Here is a 22,302-nt window from a genome sequence, read left to right on the forward strand (position 1 = left end):
TATTTCAAGTCATACTTGATAAAAGAATTATGCAACAAACTCGTGATAGTCTGGCTTTTTGGTGTACTCGATTGTAACCTGAGGAAACGTATGCAAACCTGCCAAGCTGCACAAGGTAAATGGTAAGCTTCTCGTGCAAAAGGATTTCACATGCATCATTTTATGTAAAAAAAAAAAAAATAATAATAATAATACATAAGCGCTGTTTATTAGAACTGGTTTTCATGTCATTTTTTGACACTAGTACTATAGCAAATAGAACAATCTAGAAAACCAATTACTTCGATGGTATTCATCTCAACTATTTCATTTCTCTCCAATTACGTAACTGTTATTCCTTTATATTCTTTCTTGGATAATGTTCCATTTAAGTGTTCATTTGATGTTTGCGTTTTAACATTTCAAAGCTCTGTTCAATGTAATACATTGGGAGGCATTCAGTATTACACTTATATAAGTTTTTAAAGATGTTTTGAAAGCTTCAACAATGTTCATTATCTGACTGGCTTTTTAGTTTTCAGTCAAACCAGCTAAGAGACAGCAACACTCCATGGAGCCTAAATCATAGTAAGTGGACTCAACTTGAGGTCAAGTTAAGGTCACCAGGATTTGAACTTTTACTAGATGCTCCAATGGTGTGAATTTCAAAACTGCGCATTGCACGGTTCAAGTTTCACTCGTTCATACTCACAAATTTGGGATCCATGCTGCTTGACCATCAACGTTTTCTGGCTAAGCAGTAACAATGTTATCCAGAGGGCAAAGAGCTTTTTCAAAATTAAAAATAAATAAATAAATAAATCTGAAATTTTCAATTTGGAGAAAGAGCTCATGAAATGATGCACTAACCAAGCAACAAGATTGGTACACAGTAAAATAATGCTCAATATCCAACCAAGCAACTCAAATCAATAACACACTCCAGAGCTTCATTTCATTGTTTTATTGACACTTCATTTCTTGGACTTGAAGTATTCCTCAATCACATCCTTGGCCTGGGACTCCTTGCCATAATCCTGTAGGGGGGATAAATAAATAAAATTAAGGTCAACTGAGCCCAACATCACAGACATGTATGCCTGCAAACATTAAACAGCCATTTGGAAATAAATGTAAGTTTATTACGCAAGGGAAACATAACGAGCTATAATTAACATGTCTCCAGATATATTTAAACACTACTTGTTTCAGTCTTTGTCATAAATTATGGCTCAATGCAGTGTGGAGGTGATCAGCTTGTTACACCGTGTCAACACAACTCACCTCTGAATTTCATTTAGTTCAGGCACACATGTTTACTGCAGCTGTGGTATAGGTATGCTGCTTAGACTGAGTTAAATACACCAACCCTGATTTTATAACTACACTAGTGATGACACCGTGGCTCGCCTTCTAACTGGTAATCGTAGGTTTGAGTCTATCACCCCATTTCTCACTGGCCTCCAATTAAACACTGCATTGATTTCAAAATCCTACTGCTTACTTATAATACTATCATACTATTCACACGTCTGATTCAATCCAGACCTTCAAGTCTCAATTGAAACCCCACCTTTTTAGCTTAGCCTTCCCGGCCTCCTACAGCATGCCTTTTAAGTGTACTTTCTTGCCCTTCACTTTCTTTGCCTATATTGTTTTTATCGTTAAGTCTTGCTTGCTTATCTGCGTACTTGTATACTTGGTTAATCAATGCCTTCCACCTGCTAGCTTCTCTGCTATCTGCTTTTGTACTTTACTACTGTTTTATTGGATGATGTGAAGCACTTTGGCTACCTCTGGTTTTAAATGTGCTAGACAAATAAAGTTGTATTGTGATCATTAAAGGGAAGAGGAATTGCATGGATTGCCTTTATAGCACCTTTTTTGCCTACTGTCATTTGGTACTCTATGTAGCCATCCTTAGGGACCCCGGACACCACAGGCAGATGACGGGGCTTGTACGCTGGCTCCTCTCTAGCCAGGAGTTAAACAGCTGCATGGCATGAGGCACAGCAACTGCACTTGACTGGCAAATATAGTCCTAACTCATAACTCTGTTTCTTTCGCTGTTATGTTAGAGGGATCTCATTGAATTCCCATTTAAGGTTTCCTATATAGATCAAAAGGCTAATCAAGTGAATTCAGACTAGCCAAAGAAAGAAAGCAACATAATTACCTTAACAACGACGCAGCTGCAGCCAACCACCTTGCGTGGTTTACCCTCGCGGTCGATCTTGCACAGACCAACCCACTCACCAAGCTTCTTGTTGTCATCAACCTGCCAGAGTTTAAAAGGTCACTTCAACTTCATGAATGAATTTAAGTCAACACAGTAAAAATAATAATAAGCACGGGTAGAATAGTGCATTATAGTCCAAGCTCAACTGTATCTCAGACAGAAATTGGGTAACAATTGGCAATCTCCTCACAGTGTTCAGTAGAGGGAGCCAAATTGTCATCAGCGATACAGCAGTGCTACATTCACTTTATGCAACTGGTTTAAAAAAAATAAATAGAAGAACGCAGTCCAACTGTCCATGAACATCAAACCAAACCCAAGCAAATTCAGTACCTTGATGAGATTGATCTGATGCTCGGCGCAGAGGGCCTCCACCAGCTTGACGTACATGGGCTCATCGCAGTTGGCAGCAAGGACGCAGAGATGGGCCTGACGTCTATGAAAGAACAGGGGAAAAAAAAAAAAAAGAACTCACATTAAAAGGCTACTACATTATACCATTCACACTTTAAACTGATAGGATGGCTCAGACGTTTTAAGTTAAAGCTCTCTAAAAGGTTTAAGACTTACTTGTCCAGAGCCTTGGCAGCCTCACGGATACCGCGGGCTAGGCCATCGTGGATGAGTGCGGTCTTGAGCACTTCAGGGAGAGCGGTGTTGACATCCATCACACCTCCGGCAGGACTGCTGTTGGAAGTAAGATAAAAAAAAATCTTAAAATTTTGAGGAAGATGAGCACAAGAAATTGGGGCCTCTTCAGCTGAGCTTTTGGCATATGTCAGAGCGGCGAGCGTCTCACTCATTGTAGAGTGAAGGGGTATCCGACAAAAGATGGGATCATCAGTCATGCACAAAAGCTCAGCTGGCAGAAAAACACAATAATGAAATTTCAGAATAATATCCAGACTAAAAACCTAAATCTATACCAGGTTTATCAAGCCTTCCTGCATCTAAACTGGACTACGACGGTTTGGAACTCCTCTCTTGCCAAGTTACAATTAGTTGTAAATACTGCAGCCAGACTGCTGACGACATGATATATTCCATCAAGGTGTACATGTTTGGCTTCTCAATCATTTAAATCTGAGCTGAAGAAAGGCCAACTGAGTCAGTGTTCTACACAACACTGTCACTAGGTTTCAAATAAGTTACTGCTAGCATGTCAAAGCCCTTAAATACTTCAGATCAGTGAGAAGACTTCAAGTTACTGAAAAACATGCCTGTTTAAGACTCCACATATATTTTTCATACATAGCTGCACTAAAGGCAGTACTACTTCTAAACCCTTTGACTGTATTCACATATGAAGAGCAATATAACAAAGATCAAGGTGATTACACTAGTGATCATTAAAGGGAAGAGGAATTGTAAACGTCAGTGAAGCTGCCGCATATCAGTATCTCAGGTTAATTTTAAACTAGATTTACTATTGTGTGATTGTATAAACCTGTTAAACATTAGCCCCCTGGACCGGACTATGGACATGACTTATCTATGAGCTTTCTATTATGTGCCTTTCTCTCATTTTTGCACACATTTCTTGTGACTGTATACATTTCTCCTGTTTGCAATTTATCTGGCTGGTGACCTGTTACATTTTATTCCTACACAGTTGGTGTTGTACAATTGCGTTGTACATGTACAATGACAATAAAGGGCTATTCAATTCAATTTTATAGTAAATTGCTACATGCGTGGGGGTAGTATAACTGAACCTCTATCCCTGCTAAGCTAGCAACTTGTCTCATGTGAAATATTCTCTTTTATGCTATAAAGCACACTGTTACCAAAAAGCTTATGTTTACAAGGTCACTATCCTCTCCTAAACAAATTTCAGCTGTAGTTTAACTACGGCTCGTTTAAGTAACTTTTATTATCAAGTCATCATACAGAAATGTCTTGCTCACCCTTCCTCGGCCATTGTAGATTTGCGATGGATGGTGAACTAAAAGTTCTGCAATGAAGAAGAAATGTGATATAAAAGTTATTATCCATTGTAAAGCGCCAACTCTTATGAATGTACAACTTAGGATGTTTGATTAATCCAGACGATTGTGTCAGGAGTTGAGGGAACGCACCTTTCCTGCAGATAAGCAGCGAGTAAAGAGGACGTCATAAGCCCGCGACGCGAATTTAACACCAGCAGGCCCCATCTGCGCCTCACTGTGGCGCCAGCTAAGTTGCCTGTTGTAGCTTTAGTTAACAGCTGAAACTACAAGTTGCCTCCTAGATATTATTCAGGCCTGCCAATACCGGCGAAAAACACGTTTTATGACCCACAGACACAATTCAGACAAATACATCTCAAGGACAGATGCACATTTATTCATGTCGTTAGATAAACTCGTCATATGGGGTACTTCTTAATGTCATTCAACATTTCCCATTGGACATTTTCACAGTGTAAACACTGATCCTCCTCAGAAACAGTGGATTTTGATCTTACTGGAATTTTCTTCCTTTACATGTTTAGAGGAAAACAAGCAAACCAAAGAAGTTTAAACTTTAAGAAAACGTTAAAAAAAAGATAAAACGTAAATAATAATCCATAAATGCAAAAGATGCATAATTTTCCTCAGAAATGTGTTGTTGTTTTTTTAATTTTAGGAAATAGATTTTTTCAATAGAAAACATAATAACATAAAATATGATCTCCCCTACCAACTAATAAATAAATAAATACATTTAACCAGCTCTCACATGAATATGGAAACAACAACATGAGATGAGTAGAAAACAAAACAGCATACAATACAATAAATAAGCATCTTCTTTGATGTGTAGATAATCAGAGCAAATTCATAGGAAGAGTGATGCTGTATTTTTAAAGGAGCCACATTAAACCGTGACCGTGCTACTTCCTGGCTTTTTAGTGAAGTGGAAAAAATTGCCCCCTAGTGGCTGCGGGGGCCCTATGCATCTCTAAAGTCTACTTACAGCAATAAATTGCTCTGCAGAGAACTTTATAATGCATGATTTAAGACTGCATCACATTTTATTGTACTTGAGCTTCATTGGAGCTCTGTTGCTTTAACATTAGACACTGATTTTATCATTTCAGCTTTAAAGTCAAAAAGAATTGCCTGGATTTAAGCATATTTGCACTGCAGAAGACATGATGTGGATTGCACAACACTGGACATTATATTCTTCATTTCCAGTTAATACTTGTACAGCTGCTGTTATTGTGTATATATTTATTTATATTTCTTCATACATTCTTATATAGTTCTATATTGTGTATTTTTTTTTCAACTTTAATTTATATATTTTATCTTATTCCTTCCCAGTTAAATTTACCCTTCATTCTAATTTGTGTTGTACAGTTATTTCCTTTTTAACCTTAATTTATATTTTATTCCTTCCTAGTAAAATTTACCCTTTTTAATTTTTCATATTTATTTCCCTTTTTAATTTTTCATATTTATTTCCTATCTTATGCATAGCCTTTTCCTTTTTTTGTTTTCTTTAGGTCACGAGCAGTTGTCCAAGCATTTCACTGCATATCGTACTGTGTATGACTGTGTACGTGACAAATAAAATTTGAATTTGAATTTGTCTTTTGAATCTTTTTCTCTCAAATTCACACCAATTTTCATTTCGCATAAATGATTAGTTTAGAAATTTGTTAGTGAGTTTCCATTCTTCATTTTACTACAACAAATCAAAATACTTTTTACACCTGTTCTGTACGGGATGTAGTCATTCCGGATTCAGACAAGGGGAAAAAGTAAACAAGATAGCAAAATTGCCAGGATCCTGGGTCATTTTACCTAGCGTTCTTAGTTTTCCTGTGTTCCTGTGTCATTTTAAGTTAATTTGTTATTCTATGGGTCCTAAGTTGTTCAGGTTAATTTACTAGATTTCCCCTCATGTCTTTATCCCCCTTTGTCTCCCTCTGTGTGACCGTGTATATAGTGGTGTGAGTTATTGTGCTTTGTTCATACTCCTCATGTTCTGTGTTTTCCTCTTTCCGTCATGTTCTCTCTGTGTACTCTCTGTGTTATGTTTAAGGTCCGTGTCTTGGTTTCAGCATTTTCAGTTTCATGTCCTCTACGCGCTGTCATGTGTAATTGTCCTCAGCTTGTCATGATCTGGCTGTGTGGCAGGCAGGAAATAGGACCCAAACGCACACTCACGGAAAACAGGGCTGAACTCAAAATACAGCTTTATTGCTGATAAAGATGACAACGATACAAAATAACATGAAACTAAACTGGGAAGAACTAAGGAACGGACTTACAAGGAAACACACGGAGGGGCACACAGTCATGAGGGAGAACGCGACACCGAACCGAGGGAGACGCAGACATAAATACACAGAGGGTTAACACACGGGGAACACAGCTGACACAGATAACCATAACGAGACAGGGCAGGAGTGAACATAACATGACGCATACAGACGAGAGATTATCAAAGTAAAACAGGAAGTACACGGAGGTTCAGACAGGAGGAGAGAGAGCACAGGGAGAACAGACATAACAGGCTGGGGAAAACATGGAATAAACACAAGGAGAGACTAGGGCTCACAAATACACAGAGGGGCACACAGGGGGTAAGATTCACAAGGGGAAAACACTTAGGGAACAACGTAACAGAGCAACCCAGGAAACATGGCCTAAATAAGGAACAAAATACATGAAACTAAGAATACTGGGCCAACATGGCCCAGGATCATGACACAGCTGTGTTCCCCATGTGCTTCCACTTCCCTCATTACCTTCTGTGTATTTATGTCAGAGTCTCGCTTTGTTCCATGTTGCGTTGTCCCTCATGCTGTGCGTTCCCTTGTGTGCCTCACTGTGAAGTTTAGTTTGTATTTTCCCAGTATAGTTTAATTCTGTATCTTTTCCTCGAGTCTGCAATAAAGCAGTGCTTTTGAGTTTATTCCCCGTGAGTTTGGGTCCTCTCCTGCCTGCACACAGCCGAAACATGACAAAAATAACATCATAGTTTACCCTCACACTATATCTTGCAGAGACGAACACAGTAACTTAAACAAGTACATCTTAAGGACAGACTCACATTTAAGTGCTTAGACACAATTTTAATTATATTAATGCAATATTTAAATAAAGGTTGGTCAAAATAATTTAGTCATTCATGAGAAGTGATGCATTAAAGTAAACGCTTTTAATAATGCCACTAAGTTTAGATATGTACTGCTTTAAAGCAAGAACATAAGGTCACAACAGCTGCGCATTAACTGATAACTGTGTTCCTAGCAATGCAATGACACTATTTCTATGCCTATCTACTTGTTAGACTATTATCCTGCTTGTGACATAATCACCCTGTTTATCAGGTCACGCGTGTTGCCTTCTTGTTCAAATAAAGATGTGATCTAATTTCCCATCAGAGAATTTCAAATCCTGCAATGATTTACCCAGATGTCAATATGTGCTTAACTTGTTGTCCATTACAAACATAAGTATTCTCTAATTCTCTTTTCTAGTTCTGTTACTGATATTCACTAATGTTAGAAAAAAGGCAATATTTAATACAACGGGCCAGGAAGTGTTTTCATAATGTTCAGACCCTCTGGCCTCCAAAGTAATAAGACTCTTTAACACGCAAGTGAAATATACCTACCAGCCACTTCATAAAGTACACCTGTTCAATTGTTCATTCACTCAAATATCTAATCAACCAATCACGTGGCAGCAATTCAATGCATTTAGTAGGGTAGACATGGCTAAGACAACCTCATTAAGTTCAAACTGAGCGTCAGAATGGGGACGACAGGTGATTTAAGTGGCATTGAATGTGTTAAGCGTTAGGGCCAGATGCCTTTGAGTGTAGTTCCACATCGGTAGAAGATCAGTTGAACGCAGCCTGCCTGAGTAATGCAGTTGACAGTGTCCATCCCACAGTGTGCAGATGTGTACTGATGGCTGCTTCCAGCAGGACAAAGCACCATTCCATTCCTCAAAGCACAAATCATCACAAACTGGTTTCTTCAAACATGACACTCAGTTCACTGTCCTTAAATGCCCTCAACAGTCACCAGATCTCAATCCAGCAGTGCACTTTTAGGATGGGGAGATTCACATTGTGGCTGTGCAGCCAACAAATCTGCAGCAACTGTGTGATGCTGTCATGTCAACATGGACAAAATGTCAGATGAATATGTGTCACACAGAATTAAGGCAGTTCAGAAGGCAAAATGGGGTCTAACCATGTACTAGCAAGGTGTACCTAAGATGATACCCTATGGAACTCCAAAGTGTTCAAAATTAAATAAATAAATAGGTCAAGATGAAATAAATAACTATGTGAATTAATAAGACACAGATATGTAATGTGAGAATGATATTGTGAAATCATGGAACACATTTTGAAAACAATGCTCATTATTGTGAAATACATTACATTCTGCTATATAAATTTACTTATTATTGTGAAATATTATTTCATGGTCATTATTTTTCACAATAACAGAGATTATTCCTGAGGCATTTTATTTATTTCCAGCCGTTTATATTCCAAAATGACCTTTTTTCAAAGTCAGTCTTTATTTCAAAATCCCGTTTTTCCCGATGGTCTATTTATTTCATAATGCGACTTTTCAGCAGAAGGACTTTGTCTGTCAATCAATGTAAGTGGGCTGGACCTTTGCACATGGGCTGGACCTTTGGATACAGTCTGTATCCAGGAAAACTAGTCGATGGTAAACGATAAGCCAATAGGTGCAAAGGTCCAGCCCACTTACATTGATTGACAGACAAAGTCCTTCTGCTGAAAAGTCGCATTATGAAATAAATAGACCATCGGGAAAAACGGGATTTTGAAATAAAGACTGACTTTGAAAAAAGGTCATTTTGGAATATAAACGGCTGGAAATAAATAAAATGCCTCAGGAATAATCTCTGTTATTGTGAAAAATAATGACCATGAAATAATATTTCACAATAATAAGTAAATTTATATAGCAGAATGTAATGTATTTCACAATAATGAGCATTGTTTTCAAAATGTGTTCCATGATTTCACAATATCATTCTCACATTACATATCTGTGTCTTATTTATTCACATAGTTATTTATTTCATCTTGACCTATTTATTTATTTAATTTTGAACACTTTGGAGTTCCATAGATACCTTGCTGATGATACAATATTAGAAAGTTGGATAAATTAACAACTTTGTTTTTATTTCCTATTAATTCAATCCCATAAGCCTATTGAACATGCTCAGTTTTGAAGTGTAGTATCACTGTGTGTTAAAATAATATACAATATAGAAACATAAGGAAATACAGCATAGTTTCATATGCGGACATATGCTCACTGCAAGAAGAATAAATGGTCTGATTTGCCAAATGTCATAATAAGTTATTTTAAATTTTACTGTTACACAAATACATAAAATGTAAACCATCTAAAACCCAAAAAAGAGTAGCTTTCTCTTAAAGGCTTTTCTTTCTTCCTGACATGTAACAAGAGGAAAAGCAGAAGTGGTCATATTATTCATACAGGATCTCTGCTAGACTTTTCTCAAAACATCCCGTTTTGAGAAAAACAGCATGAATTCTGAAGAAAACTCATGGCCCAATTTGGGGGTTTTTTTCTACTAAAATGACATCAATCTTCTTCCATTAATAAGTTAAGTTAAATGTTTTCTTTTTCTTTTAAATATTTCCACAGGCGTTGTGGAAAAAAAAGATAAAACCCTCTCATCGTCTCATCTTTAATGATTGATCAAAAAGTCAACATGTGTCCAGGTTGCAGTCCAATACAGGTGGACCTTTTCATTTAAAATAGTTACTGGATCTGTTCTTGGGGAACATGAGAACGTTTTTATTAAAGACTCTGAGGTCCTTCTGTTAGCGCAGCAGTCTTGCAGGATTTAAAAAGGTAAGAGGCCTATATAAACACCTTTTGGTGAAAACAAAATGACTAAGGTATTATGGTATTATTTTACAGTGACTGGCCAACACTGAAGACACAATATGATCCTCATTTTTGATGAAAAACGACATTTTCTTTTTCACTTGTCTCTTGGTGAGTTACTGGAGGCTTTTGTCTCAGTTTGACTTCATGTGGACGTGTGTTTTCTTGAGTGTAGTGAGATATATTCTTAGATGATTGAAAAGTGTTAAACATTTTTTAACGGATGAATTTAAAATTATCCGGGACCCTCTTATGTTCCCAATTTGTAAAATATTTGACAAATTATTGACTACAGTGAAGGCTTTTAACTTAAGAATGCTGTTTTATATCTAAACCTCTGGGCTGTCAGGCTTAATCAGATCACTTTTGCGATATGTATTTTTGCTGCAGGCCTGTTGAGTTTCCTGCAGTTTACAGGTCAGTAAGTAACTCATGAGACTTTGATTTCTACATTAAAAAGATAAAAATTGTGAAATGTGGTTGAGGACAAGGTTACACATTGTGCATCCTTTGTGGTTTTGTTTTTTTCATATCCAGAATGTGAGAATATTAGGCTGGTCGGACCTTCGCGTTGCTCTGGCAGAGTGGAGGTCTTCCACAAAGGCAGTTGGGGAACTGTCTGTCACGATCAGTGGAGCATTGCTAACGCTGAGGTGGTGTGTCGAGAGTTAAGCTGTGGGACAGCTATCGAGGCTAAAAAAGACGCCTTCTTTGGACAGGGAAAGGATGAGATCTGGTTGGATGACGTACAGTGTACTGGGCACGAGTCTTCCATCCTTCAGTGTCAGCACAAACCGTTTGGGGTAAATAACTGTGGCCACAATGAAGATGCAGGAGTGGTCTGCTCAGGTAAGCCCCAATGATGTTTGACATATTTTTGTTTTCCCTCACAAACCTTCATAGAAAACCTTTTCTTCGAGAAAATGTGCTAAGACATTTATTTTTTTGCTGCCACATGTTAACAGCTTTCTCAGTCCAATATAATATCACTTTAACAAATGCAACATGTTTAGGTTAGGTAGGTGGATTTTTTTGTCACATTCTACCATTTTCCAGTCTTTCTGCCAAGCTAAGCTAGCACTGCATTAACAGTTAAAGTTATCAGAAGTCAGGCAGAATTCATTCACATCAGCAAGATGTCAAAACTGCCCCTTTTCGTAAAATGTGGAACTGTTGTTGAAGTTGAGAAATCCTGTACAACCTAAGAGAAAACCAAAGAAAACCAAAAAAAAAAAAAAAAAAAAAAACCTAAGAGAAAACCAGCTAACACAGCAATTATGTTAGCTCACCATGTTATGTGGTTTAGGTTTCTCATTGCTGCAACATTTCCACAATTGTTAGGCTTTGAGAACAGCCATCATGGAGTCACATTTGTTCTTCTTGAAAGAAGCAAGAAGAAAATGTGCTATACATATAGCATTTAAAGATAACGTACATGTCTTATGATTTAATTTCGTTTTTGCTCCTTCTATTGTGGAAAGAAAAATGATGTCACATACTTTTATGCATGAGTCAGTATATTTAAAAAGTGTATTTAAACTGTGCTAAGATATATTAATTAGTATGTTTATCTTGCCCAGACACTAAAAAACATTTTGATCAAACATTACGCACACAGTCCTGTTGAAAACAATTTGCAGTGTATGACTCTTGATACATTAAAAGTTTAGCTTTGATTACAAACAATTATTTTGTGCATTATCAAGAATTTAATATCAATTAAAAACAGGTAAATTAACAGTTTGGCTTCTCGAGAAGTAAACTTGAGCTTTTGAGATAGTGGAAGACAGATTTTTTTTTTACTGGCAAGAGCATTCTCCTAGTCTTGAGGGTATCAGCAGATACTTATGAGACCAGTATTAATTTCTCCAATTGACCTTTAACATTCTTTTGCTTTCCCAAAACGTTGATTTTGTTCATCTGCACGTAGCGTTTTTAGTGGGAGAAATGTTTTGTCACTCATCCAAGTGACCTCTTCAGTCTCAGTTCGCTGCAGGCCAGTGGACACTCTTTCAATGATAAGGATGTACACATCGTGGAGGAACGCTGATTGGAGCGAGGAGTCAAGGAGTCCATTTACGTGAAAAGGGAAAGACCATCTCTGAATCGAGGTGGGGGCCTAAGGGTGCATCTTTCACCATCTTAAAGCACTGTGATTGCAGCCATTCCCCAACTCTCTGTGAATGCTACTTATGGCCATTGATCAGTTGTCTTTGACCAGTTGTTGTTGATCAATGATCATGACAATTTGCATATTAATGATCAAAGAACTGACCTCACAGCCCATTGTTCATTCAGTAAGCTGGTTTCAGTTATTGTTCAAATATACTGTTTATAAGGTTGGGGAGACCTGCAGTCAGCTGAGACTGAAGAAGTCACTTCGATTAGTGAGGAAACGTTTCTCCCACTGAAAACGTTACGTCCAGATGAACAGAATAAACCTTTTGGGATTTACTTACTTACGGATGATTAAGCATGCACCAAGGCATTCTTTTGTTTTCTTTTGGTAATATGCTTTAGATGCCAGTTTCTTCCAATTTGGTTCTGACAAAGTTAAAATCTTCACTAGAATTAGTAGTATTATTGTATATAGACTATGGGAAATACAGACACACTGGCTGATTGTATTATTATTTATGAAACACATTATTATTTTATTACGTTTAATATCCACATCATTTGCAGAACATGTGCGGTTTGAGAAAGGAACCACTCGTTGTAATGGCAGAGTGGAAGTCTACCACAAGGGTCAGTGGAAAAGAGTTTGCAATGACTGGGGCAAGGAAGCAGCTCAGGTGGCATGCAGAGAAGCCGGCTGCGGCGATCCTCTCGGTCAGAATGAAACACCATATTTTGGAGAAGCACATGAACTGTCTGCCATCAAAACCACTTGCTCTGGAAATGAGAACTCAATCTCACAGTGCAAACTTAAAGATTTCAGAGAAAGCTGTGTTGATGCTACTGTTGTCTGTGCAAGTAAGTTGGCCATGGTACATGGCCAGTAAAACTGACACTGTTAGATTGTCCCTTTCTGAAAGAAAAACCATGCCCCTAACTTTTTTTTTTTTTCTTAACAGACAGTCAACCCATTCGGCTGGTGAATGGGACTAATCGCTGCTCTGGTAGAGTTGAAATCTACTATAAAGGACAATGGGGAACAGTTTGTGATGACAAATGGGGGATGCAAGATGCAGCTGTAGCTTGTCAAGAGATGAACTGTGGGAATGTTCTCTCAGTCAAGTACAAGGCTTACTTTGGGAGAGGCCAGGGTCAGGTTTGGTTGGATGAGATGGAGTGCACTGGTCATGAAATGTTACTCGCTGACTGCCCTCACAAAGATTTTGAAGAACATGTCTGTGACCACAATGAAGATGCTGGTCTTGTGTGCTCAGGTAACACAGGCTCTGTTCTGTTTGTTTCTCAAAACTGAGTTTTAATGACAATCCCAATGATGCCAAATTTTGCTTTGCAGAGACAGTCAGATTGATAAATGGGAGTGACACTTGTTCTGGCAGAGTGGAGGTTTTCCATGATGGCCAATGGGGGAAACTTTGTAGTAATAACCGGGGTCTTAAAGAAGCTACAGTCATATGCAAGGAGCTCGACTGTGGAGCTCCAAAAAATTCCAAAGACACCTACTTTGGTGACAGCTCACTGCGAGGGCTCACAAGTAGATGCTCTGATAATGTGAACTCTATCAGCCAGTGTCAACTGCAAGAACACAGAGGGTCATGTGAAGGTGTATCTCTCGCATGTGCAGGTAAAAGATACAGACATGCTGCAATCCTGCTTTCCAAAAATAGCAAATGTCATGTTTGGACAACTTTTAAAAGAAAAGGTTGGCTCATGTGGAGTATTTCTTTTACTTAATATGTACTTGTGAATGTGTTTAAAGGTCTGAGGCTCATCAAAAGCATTTAAACTAAAATCCTGAAGGCTCAGTCTACTGACAGACACTCACAAGTCAAAGACAATAGAACGGGTTACAGTTTTGCACTTTAACTTTTTTTTATAAAGGCTTCATAAAGCCATTTCTGCATTCTCTGTGTTTCTGTCTGTTTTGTTGTCCACCAACTACTTCTTTACAATTAGGAGCTGAGCAACTAAACGTGGCATAGCTTAAGACTTTGAAGTTTCTTATCTATATCAGATATTATTATATCACTATGTAGCCTGGCAACCACCTAGCAACATGTTAAAATGACCTATTTTTAATGTTTGCCTGCCTGCAACAGGTATAGTTTTATTTCACCACAGTAATACGTAATTTATATCTACACAATCTCAGTTACTCCTGACATTATGACACCATCAGGCTGGAACCAACTAGCAATGGACTAAAATGACCTGTTTTTTGCCTTTATGCACCTAGAGCTTGTTATAAAAGCATTATCTTTCAAGACATTAACGTCTTATTTATATCCACAAACTCTGATTGTTACATGATATACACTAAATGGCGAAAAGTATTGGGCAACACTTCTTAATCTTTGAGTTCTACTCCCATTGCCAACACTGATTTCTGAATCAGGCTCTCAGCCATGTAGTCTGCTCATGTGTGATGGATAGATATGAAGCTACACAACATGCTGCTGTAAAGCTAGTTTCTGCTGTCCCCAAGACGCCAAAAATGAATAAATAAAAAAATCTGTTACAACAAATTTTAAAATTGATGACAACCTTAAAAAAAAACAAAGAAAAGCGACAGCTTATAATATTTATTGTTATTTGTTTAACGTGTGCCCTCAGGTCAACCACCGCTAAGGCTTGTGAACGGCATTGACCGATGCTCTGGCCGAGTGGAGATTCTGCATGACGGCCAGTGGGGAACAGTGTGTGATGATGACTGGGACTTAAGAGAGGCTGAGGTGGTGTGCAGAGCCATGGACTGTGGAACACCTCAGAGAGTTAAACCTGGTGCCTTCTTTGGTGAAGGACAAGGAGTGATCTGGCTGGATAATGTCAACTGTCTGGGTAATGAGACGTCTCTTGGGCAATGCAGTCATCGCTCCTTTGGAGAGAATAACTGTGGTCATGATGAAGATGCAGGAGTGATTTGTTCAGGTACAAACTATTGATGTTTCATTTCACAAAGTGTCTTTTTTTTTTTTTTTACCTTTAGATCCCAAAAAGTTCTGGATGTAGCATTTTCTTTGGATATTTGTACTCCAAAAAATGTTCAGTTATTGATTACATAGCAGTTATTTCTGCAACACCAATATCAGATGAAGCTTCAATTAATACAATTCTTTCAGATGAACACCAACGAATTGCTGATATTTTTTCTCTACTGTGCTTTGTAGCTGCCATTCGACTAATCAATGGGACTGACCTGTGCTCAGGAAGAGTGGAGGTCCACCATGGGGAACACTGGTCACAAGCATTTAATGTTAACTGGGGAATGAATGAAGCTGCTGTGGTGTGCAGAGAGATGAACTGTGGAGATCCTGTCAAGATCTCAGAGTCATTTGGTAAAGGTCGAGATCTGAGAGGGTACGAGATTCGCTGTAACGGCAGAGAGAGTTCTCTCACGCAGTGCACGTTTAGAGACCATACCAGATCTATCACCGATGGTACTGAAGATGCCTCTGTGGTATGCTCAGGTAAAGTCTGATGTCAAATTGAAATTAGACTTTCAAAAAGAAAATGAATCCATTATATTCTTCTTTAAAAAAACTAAGATGGAAATTGTTTCTGGCCCTTTCACACAACCTTTAAATATTGGTAGAAGGGCTTCAAGTTACATGAACAAATGCAGAAAACTGGACTAACTTTAGAAAAAAGACCAGTGATTTAGTGAAACACCGTGTTCATGCAAAACACCCGATTTATAATTATGCAATGAAACCCCAAGCAGTGATTTGTCAGGTACCAATCTAGATATGGAGTATCTAGAATAAATATGGAAACTATGTTCAACTAAAAGGTTAGATTAGAAGGCACAAAAACTGAAGACTTTCCAAGAGTCTTATATACTGAGTTTTTAAGGTGTGCTATGTTTTTGCGTATACTGTCAAAAGCTCAGTAGGCTTAGTCCCGACATACCACACAAAAATTCATCCTACTCAGACATGAAGCAAAAGTATCAAGATTTCACAAGCACAGTCACTAAAAATAATCAAACACTAAGACACTGTGTATATACAAAACTAACGTCATATATCAATAATACCAATAGCATCACTCTGGCTTTTGACTGGCTTTATTGACAACCACCAGTCAGAAGAATGGAAACATTTCTCCAAGCTTCAAATTTGATCATCTTCCTCAGCATGGCAACCACAAACCAAAAAAAGGATTTAGCCTTGCTAGCCAAGCATAACGATAACTGTAATGTCTGTAAACATGAATGAAAACATAGAAGCCCAGTAACCACAGGTCCTCCTTGTATCAAACAAGCACACTCATTCATAGAGTTCCTCTCTCAACTGTCATTTCCATTGGACCAACTTCTACAGATATCACATACATGTCGATATATTACAGTATGGCTACATTTTCAACATAAAAGATGTTTTACGTGCTTCGACTGTCCACTGCTGTTTGGATCCAGCACAAAATTAATGTGATGCAACACAAAAATATTAACCACTTAATCAGTCAGCAGTACATCCCTAGTTCAAAACCAAAAAAAAGTCATACAGTGCACTATATACAGTGTGGGTCAAGTTGTATTTCATGTACATTAATATAACAGCTATCATTTCCAGGAAACGTGAGATTAACCGGTGGATCCACTCGTTGTGATGGAAGAGTAGAGATTTATGACAAAGGCCAGTGGGGGACTGTGTGTGCTGAATCCTGGGACATGAATGATGCAGCAGTGGTGTGCAGACAGTTGGACTGTGGGAGTCCTCATAAGCTTATTCAACTTGGCCCTGGTACAGGACAGACCTGGAATGATCAAATTGAATGCAATGGAAAGGAGCCTACATTGAATCAGTGTCCACAAAGACCAGGTCTGGACAGAACCTGTGACACAACTGTAGTTGCCGGTGTTTCCTGCACAGGTAAGAAGAAGCAAAAATAAAATGCCAAAATGTAATTTTGGCAGCTTCTTCTTCTGCTTCTTCTTCTTCTTTTGCTTACTTTTTAAGATATTGTCTTCTGAATTTAAATAATGTATAATATAACTAAGTACGTCACAGTTTAAAAAAGAATATTCTTATATACCTGTGGCTATATTTTTTGTTTACTTCACAGGGAGCTTGGCAGTGCGGTTGGTTAACAGTACTGATGAGTGCTCTGGGAGAGTGGAGGTACGTCACGGCGAGCAGTGGCACGCAGTATGTGACACAGACTGGACTCTAAGTAAAGCTGGAGTGGTGTGCGAGCTGCTGGAGTGTGGACGCGCCGTGAATGCTCCTGGTGCTGCTTTTTTTGGCCAAGGCAGTGGGTCAGTGGTGGAGGCTAGCACTTCTTGTTTCCACAGCGTGACTTCTCTTCAAGAATGCTCGGTGAAGGGTTTTACAAGAGAAGACTGTGGGCATGAACATGATGCCGGTGTTCTCTGTGCTGGTAAGGCCTTTTATATCAAAGTTGGTTTCATAAATTTCCAAATTATAACACTGGATTGTAAAACTGTCGTATTTAATTTGGTCAGCCATGTGCAGATTAATGTTTAACAAAATTATTTTCTTTTCGCGTTTTTGTTTTTTTTCTTTAGAAAATGTACATTTTTTTTTACACCTATCTGGCTTAGGAAGTAGGATTAGCCAGCAACTGTTTTGCCTATTGCTTGCTACGTATTGCCAAACAGAAAGCTGTAGAGGTCACTGTTAGACAAAGCCAGTCTAGGTAATGCTTTCTTTATAGCTAAGCTAAGCTCAGCTAGCTTACTAGTTATTTATCTTACATAGACTTGAGTAGTATGGACTTCATCCATTAAAAAGCGAAAACGTCATATTTCCCATGACTTGAAACAGTTGTTGCAATACTCCTTTTGCCTAACATAATGGACTAATAAACGATATAATATCCAATTAATATTATATTTTGGTATTTGTTTTTTATGCATTAATACAAACATTTTGTAAAATATATAGAGAAGAATCCTTTCAAGTCCTTTTATAGTTTTGTCTTCTTTTTGGTTGTTTTAAGGACTTTCCATTGTACTTGTATTCACTCTTTCTGCTCTGTTATGCAGCACAAGTCCGGTTGGTGGATGGCTCAGGTGAATGCTCCGGCAGAGTGGAGGTCTTCTATAAAGGACAGTGGGGAACTGTGTGTGATGACGATTGGGAAATGAGCGATGCTGATGTGGTATGCAGACAGCTTGATTGCGGTCATGCCATTTCAGCACCTCTAAGTGCCCATTTTGGTAGAGGCTCTGGTCCAGTATGGCTGGATAATGTGGCATGCTCAGGCCAAGAGTCTGCACTTACTCATTGTTCACACGATGGATTTGGAGAAAATAACTGTGGGCACGATGAAGATGCCAGCGTTATCTGCTTAGGTAAGAGATATAGCTCATTTTGAACTGACAAATTATCTCATTGCTCCTGAGAAAGTTGTTTTGGCTGTTACACAAAAACCATTTATTATCTGCTTCAGGTGGTCAACAGAAGCCCAAAATCACAATAAGTCCTGCTGCAGAGGTTAAGTGGGGTGACAAAGTTGAAATTACCTGCACGCTAGTAACAGAACGCATGGGTGGGAGATTTCTCCTGAAAAAAACCCAAGGGTCATTTCAAATGGAAAAATTCTCAGATCATGCATCTGCAACCTTTGTCTTCCCTAAAGTGGACTTTAGTCAGAAGGGTTCATACTACTGTGAATATCAAAAGGTGTTGGCCAGTGAAGTCATCTACTATCCTCAAGGAAATCCTGCTGACCTTTCCGTTGTAGGTCAGTAATTTTGTGCATTGTTTCCTCTGTTTTGCACAATTATCGGAAATTGTTGTTTGCAGTTAAAGTGGAAAAACCCAACATCTCCCTGATGTCCCCCAATGCAATGGAACTCACCAATCCTGACACAATTTCTGTCTCTCGAGGCAGCACCCTCACTGTCACTTGCTCTGTTCATTCTATATACCCTAGAGGCGTCTTCTATTTCACACATTTAAACACAAACACTACTGAATCAAAGTCAGCATTTGGCCACTCAGCCTTCTACCTGGCCAATTTTGAGCTCGCTGCAATAAGTCATGAACAGCACGGAGAGTATGCCTGTCTCTACAGCGTTAGCATCGCCAAAAAATCCTTCAATTCAGTTCCTTCAAAGACTCTTAATATCAATGTAATATAAACCATTTATATCGTTGTTATTTCTTCTTTTCTTGCTGATAATAAGTTAATCAAGTGCATTTGATTAGCACCACATGGAAGCAGTAAGTTGTGGACACTGCTTCTGCATCACTCACTGGTGATGAGTGTTTCACTTTACTGTGGAGCCATTTTGGTCCACTCTTCTTTCAAACTTGTTTTAATTCAGCCACATTGGAAGGTTAGCTCCTGTTAAATAAATGAAACACATTGTAATATGCCATGTATAGTTGTTCAGCCAAGGTTGTGTTTATCAAAGACCTGTCAAGAACCAGAGGATTGTTTTCATCATCGTGTCTTTATGCGTAAAAAGAGGGTGTGCTGGTCATGTGTTGTGGGGATGAGGACCAGCATAGCATCAGAGGCATCTGCACAGCACACAATAGTGGGCTACTGGAACAAGAAGGCATAAGTGGACACCAACAGCTTGAATGCTACTATGCAAGTAATCCCACAGAAGGTGTTACACGAAGAGAACAGAGGATGTGGTCTCACATAAACTTCACAAATAAAAAATGTCACTGAAGGCCATTTGCAATTCTATTCTGAGCATTTTTTTATTTAAAAAAAACTGCATTTCTAGGACTAGCTCTGAGGAAACTTGAATACATGATATATTATCACACAAGTGTGGGTAAAAACAAAGTAAGAAAAAGAACAAAAAACACCTCTTTAACAGGTTTAGTTGGTTATGGCAATGTAGTTGTTGTCACTGTTCCTTTCAGAGCTTAAGGAAGTCCTCCAATTGTTCCATCTCTATTGCATTGTCAAATGCACTGATGTCCTGTAAAAGAGAAGACATGCATGATGGATTCCGAGAAACAGAGTGAAAACACTATTAGTACAAAGGCATTATTAACCTATTTAAAAATATTGCACTGTGTACTGTACATTTGTCCAATATGACATACAACACAACAAGCCAGACATTCAGATAACTGAGATCACCATTAGCTACAGTTATGCTTACTGGGGTAAGCATATGTTCATGTTCACAACCCACAAAAAGACACAAACCATTAAAAACACAACTCAACTGCACATGAACACGCAAAACAGCACCCTACTGTTGGGTACGCATTTTTTAATCCAATAAGGGTTTCTTGTTTTATCTTTCTTTGCATTTCTTTATAGCCCAATTCTTTCAGTTGAATTTGTTCTTGCACTGGATAATAAAAAAGGAAAAAATGGCAGATTTAAGAGAATGAGAAAAACAAACAATATTAAGATGCTTTGTGGCAGGAAAAAGTTGAAATCTTAAAACAGCTTCTGCTGTGGCTGATTGGCTTACTGCTGTCAAATAATTAATATCTTTGGGAAAGACTATCTGGACTGTTTCACACCTCTTTCTGATGTTGTCTTTGTACCACAGCATTTTTTGAGCTTTAACCCTATAATGCCCTTGGTATTATATTCGATTCATGAGTGTCTGAGACCTCTATCTCATCAACACGATCAATACTTGCCATAATTTCAAAATATTATGGACAAAACTCTTTTTTTTTAACTAAAAGTAACATTGTTGTTAACAAAAAGTTGCCAATGTATCAAATGTGATTCAGAAAATATATAATAAATATATAATAAAAAAATATATCATACACAACATGACATAGGAAAAAAAATTGCCTTTGTTATATGGGTTAATAAACATCTCAGTTCCAAAAAAATCTTAATTTTCTGGCTATTTTTGATGGGTTGGGTCTTCAGGTATTTTTGGCAATATTCATTGTTTGCATGCTTGTAGTCTTTATCTGTTATAAAAAGTAAATTGAACACAGTCTATAGTGCAGTTAAAAGGTTTCAATGTTTTGGAGATATTCGGTCCTTAACTAAAGTATTACACAAACTAAAGTTTGCTATGGCAAAACGTTAACATGCTTCATTACTTGTGGGTACATAAATGTCTGTATCAAAAGCTGCCAATCAGGTTCTTTCCTCCTATCTTTCAGTTTTCTGATATAACTGTATATATACCATTTGTAAGTTGGAAGGATGAAAGGAATACTCTGCAAGCAAATAGTTTGTCTCACTAAGTCTAACTGGAAGGCTGAAATCTGATGAGTGATTGAATGAACAGGGAGTGTACAAGTCAAAGTATTGGTATGTATGCATTTCTCCATGTATTTCTGTCCCCTGGCTTAACTGTGTGAACAACCAGTAGTTAGCATACAGTGTAAATATTGATTTTAAAACTGTGTCCACGCCTTAGACTAACCACATGGTTTCTATTCTTTTTTTGTGTGACGACATCAGCAAGCGTGTAAATAAAACACATCTGATCATAATTTTAAGTTTTGAATCGCAGGTTCAGCTTATTATTAGTTATTCTATGAGACTTACTCCACAGTAGACGTCTCCATTGAATATTTGTGGAGGAAGCGCGGTCGGATCTCCTGCTCCCTGCCTCATTAAATCCTTATCATCAGAACTCTGAGAAATGTCCACAGGTTGAAAGGGGATCTTCTTGGCGTTTAAGATAGAAAAGACTCTCTCTTGGTTCTTCTTAATCTGAAAAGGCATATTTAATCCGTTATCAAGACTAATAGCTGTGTGACTTGTTATAAAAAGTTTTCTTGTATAATAAAAGTTGCTGAGTTGTGCATAGAGAGCAGTAAGATTGTCTATAAAAGTAAATACTTTACACACATCTCACAATATTTTGATAGTATCAGTGATATATATTAATCACTGGCTAAAAATAAAAGAACAAGACAAGTAAGATTGTGTACTGTACCTGTGTAGAACCACTCACACTTGTAAAAAACACTTTGACTGGCATTTCTGCTATATTAACAGGAATAGTCCAATACAGAAAAACACTGAATGACAGAGTGGGAATGACAGAAGCGCAGAGAGAAGTGGAAAGTCACAGAGTGATCCTGTGCTAGATATGCAGGCACTGCTGGTGCAACCACACACA

General features: G+C 38.0%; 3 protein-coding genes across 3 annotated transcripts; 1 reads left to right on the forward strand and 2 right to left on the reverse strand.

The window, feature by feature from the left end:
* Positions 1-928: 928 nt before the first annotated feature.
* Positions 929-4,370, reverse strand: rps12 (ribosomal protein S12). The gene is made up of 6 exons (XM_082505048.1): positions 4,297-4,370; positions 4,126-4,172; positions 2,789-2,905; positions 2,552-2,654; positions 2,156-2,257; positions 929-1,016 (listed from the first exon to the last, which is right to left on the reverse strand). The coding sequence occupies exons 2-6, from the start codon at positions 4,137-4,139 to the stop codon at positions 954-956; spliced, it is 399 nt and encodes a 132-aa protein (XP_082361174.1). The 5' UTR covers positions 4,140-4,172; positions 4,297-4,370; the 3' UTR covers positions 929-953.
* Positions 4,371-9,886: 5,516 nt separating this feature from the next.
* Positions 9,887-19,910, forward strand: LOC309689342 (scavenger receptor cysteine-rich domain-containing protein DMBT1-like). The gene is made up of 13 exons (XM_082505678.1): positions 9,887-10,079; positions 10,149-10,226; positions 10,506-10,532; positions 10,653-10,964; positions 12,801-13,091; positions 13,193-13,507; positions 13,588-13,875; positions 14,865-15,179; positions 15,419-15,718; positions 16,826-17,125; positions 17,319-17,633; positions 18,262-18,570; positions 18,669-19,910. The coding sequence occupies exons 2-13, from the start codon at positions 10,175-10,177 to the stop codon at positions 18,968-18,970; spliced, it is 3,126 nt and encodes a 1,041-aa protein (XP_082361804.1). The 5' UTR covers positions 9,887-10,079; positions 10,149-10,174; the 3' UTR covers positions 18,971-19,910.
* On the reverse strand, positions 19,911-22,295 carry LOC309689343 (SH3 domain-binding glutamic acid-rich-like protein 3). Its single transcript, XM_082505679.1, has 3 exons — positions 22,117-22,295; positions 21,723-21,890; positions 19,911-20,163 (listed from the first exon to the last, which is right to left on the reverse strand). Exons 1-3 carry the CDS (start codon positions 22,159-22,161, stop codon positions 20,101-20,103), a joined length of 276 nt encoding a protein of 91 aa, XP_082361805.1. The 5' UTR covers positions 22,162-22,295; the 3' UTR covers positions 19,911-20,100.
* Between the last annotated feature and the right edge of the window lie 7 nt (positions 22,296-22,302).

This window comes from Aulonocara stuartgranti (genome assembly GCF_965226115.1).
Source record: "Aulonocara stuartgranti genome assembly, chromosome: 15".
NCBI classification, from domain to species: domain Eukaryota; kingdom Metazoa; phylum Chordata; class Actinopteri; order Cichliformes; family Cichlidae; genus Aulonocara; species Aulonocara stuartgranti.

Bases quoted from the DNA above. Each gene is read 5' to 3' on its own strand.
- rps12 (XM_082505048.1), bottom strand. The intron at 2,655-2,788 runs GTAAGTCTTAAA...GTTCTTTCATAG, and splicing joins GCTGCCAAGGCTCTGGACAA to ACGTCAGGCCCATCTCTGCG. The intron at 2,258-2,551 runs GTACTGAATTTG...AAACTCTGGCAG, and splicing joins ATCAGATCAATCTCATCAAG to GTTGATGACAACAAGAAGCT.
- LOC309689342 (XM_082505678.1), top strand. From the start codon at position 10,175: ATGATCCTCATTTTTGATGAAAAACGACATTTTCTTTTTCACTTGTCT. The intron at 10,227-10,505 runs GTGAGTTACTGG...TTTTTGCTGCAG, and splicing joins TCTTTTTCACTTGTCTCTTG to GCCTGTTGAGTTTCCTGCAG. The intron at 13,876-14,864 runs GTAAAAGATACA...GTGTGCCCTCAG, and splicing joins TGTATCTCTCGCATGTGCAG to GTCAACCACCGCTAAGGCTT.
- LOC309689343 (XM_082505679.1), bottom strand. From the start codon at position 22,161: ATGCCAGTCAAAGTGTTTTTTACAAGTGTGAGTGGTTCTACACAG. The intron at 21,891-22,116 runs GTACAGTACACA...ATGCCTTTTCAG, and splicing joins GTGTGAGTGGTTCTACACAG to ATTAAGAAGAACCAAGAGAG. The intron at 20,164-21,722 runs GTAAGTCTCATA...TCTCTTTTACAG, and splicing joins ATGGAGACGTCTACTGTGGA to GACATCAGTGCATTTGACAA.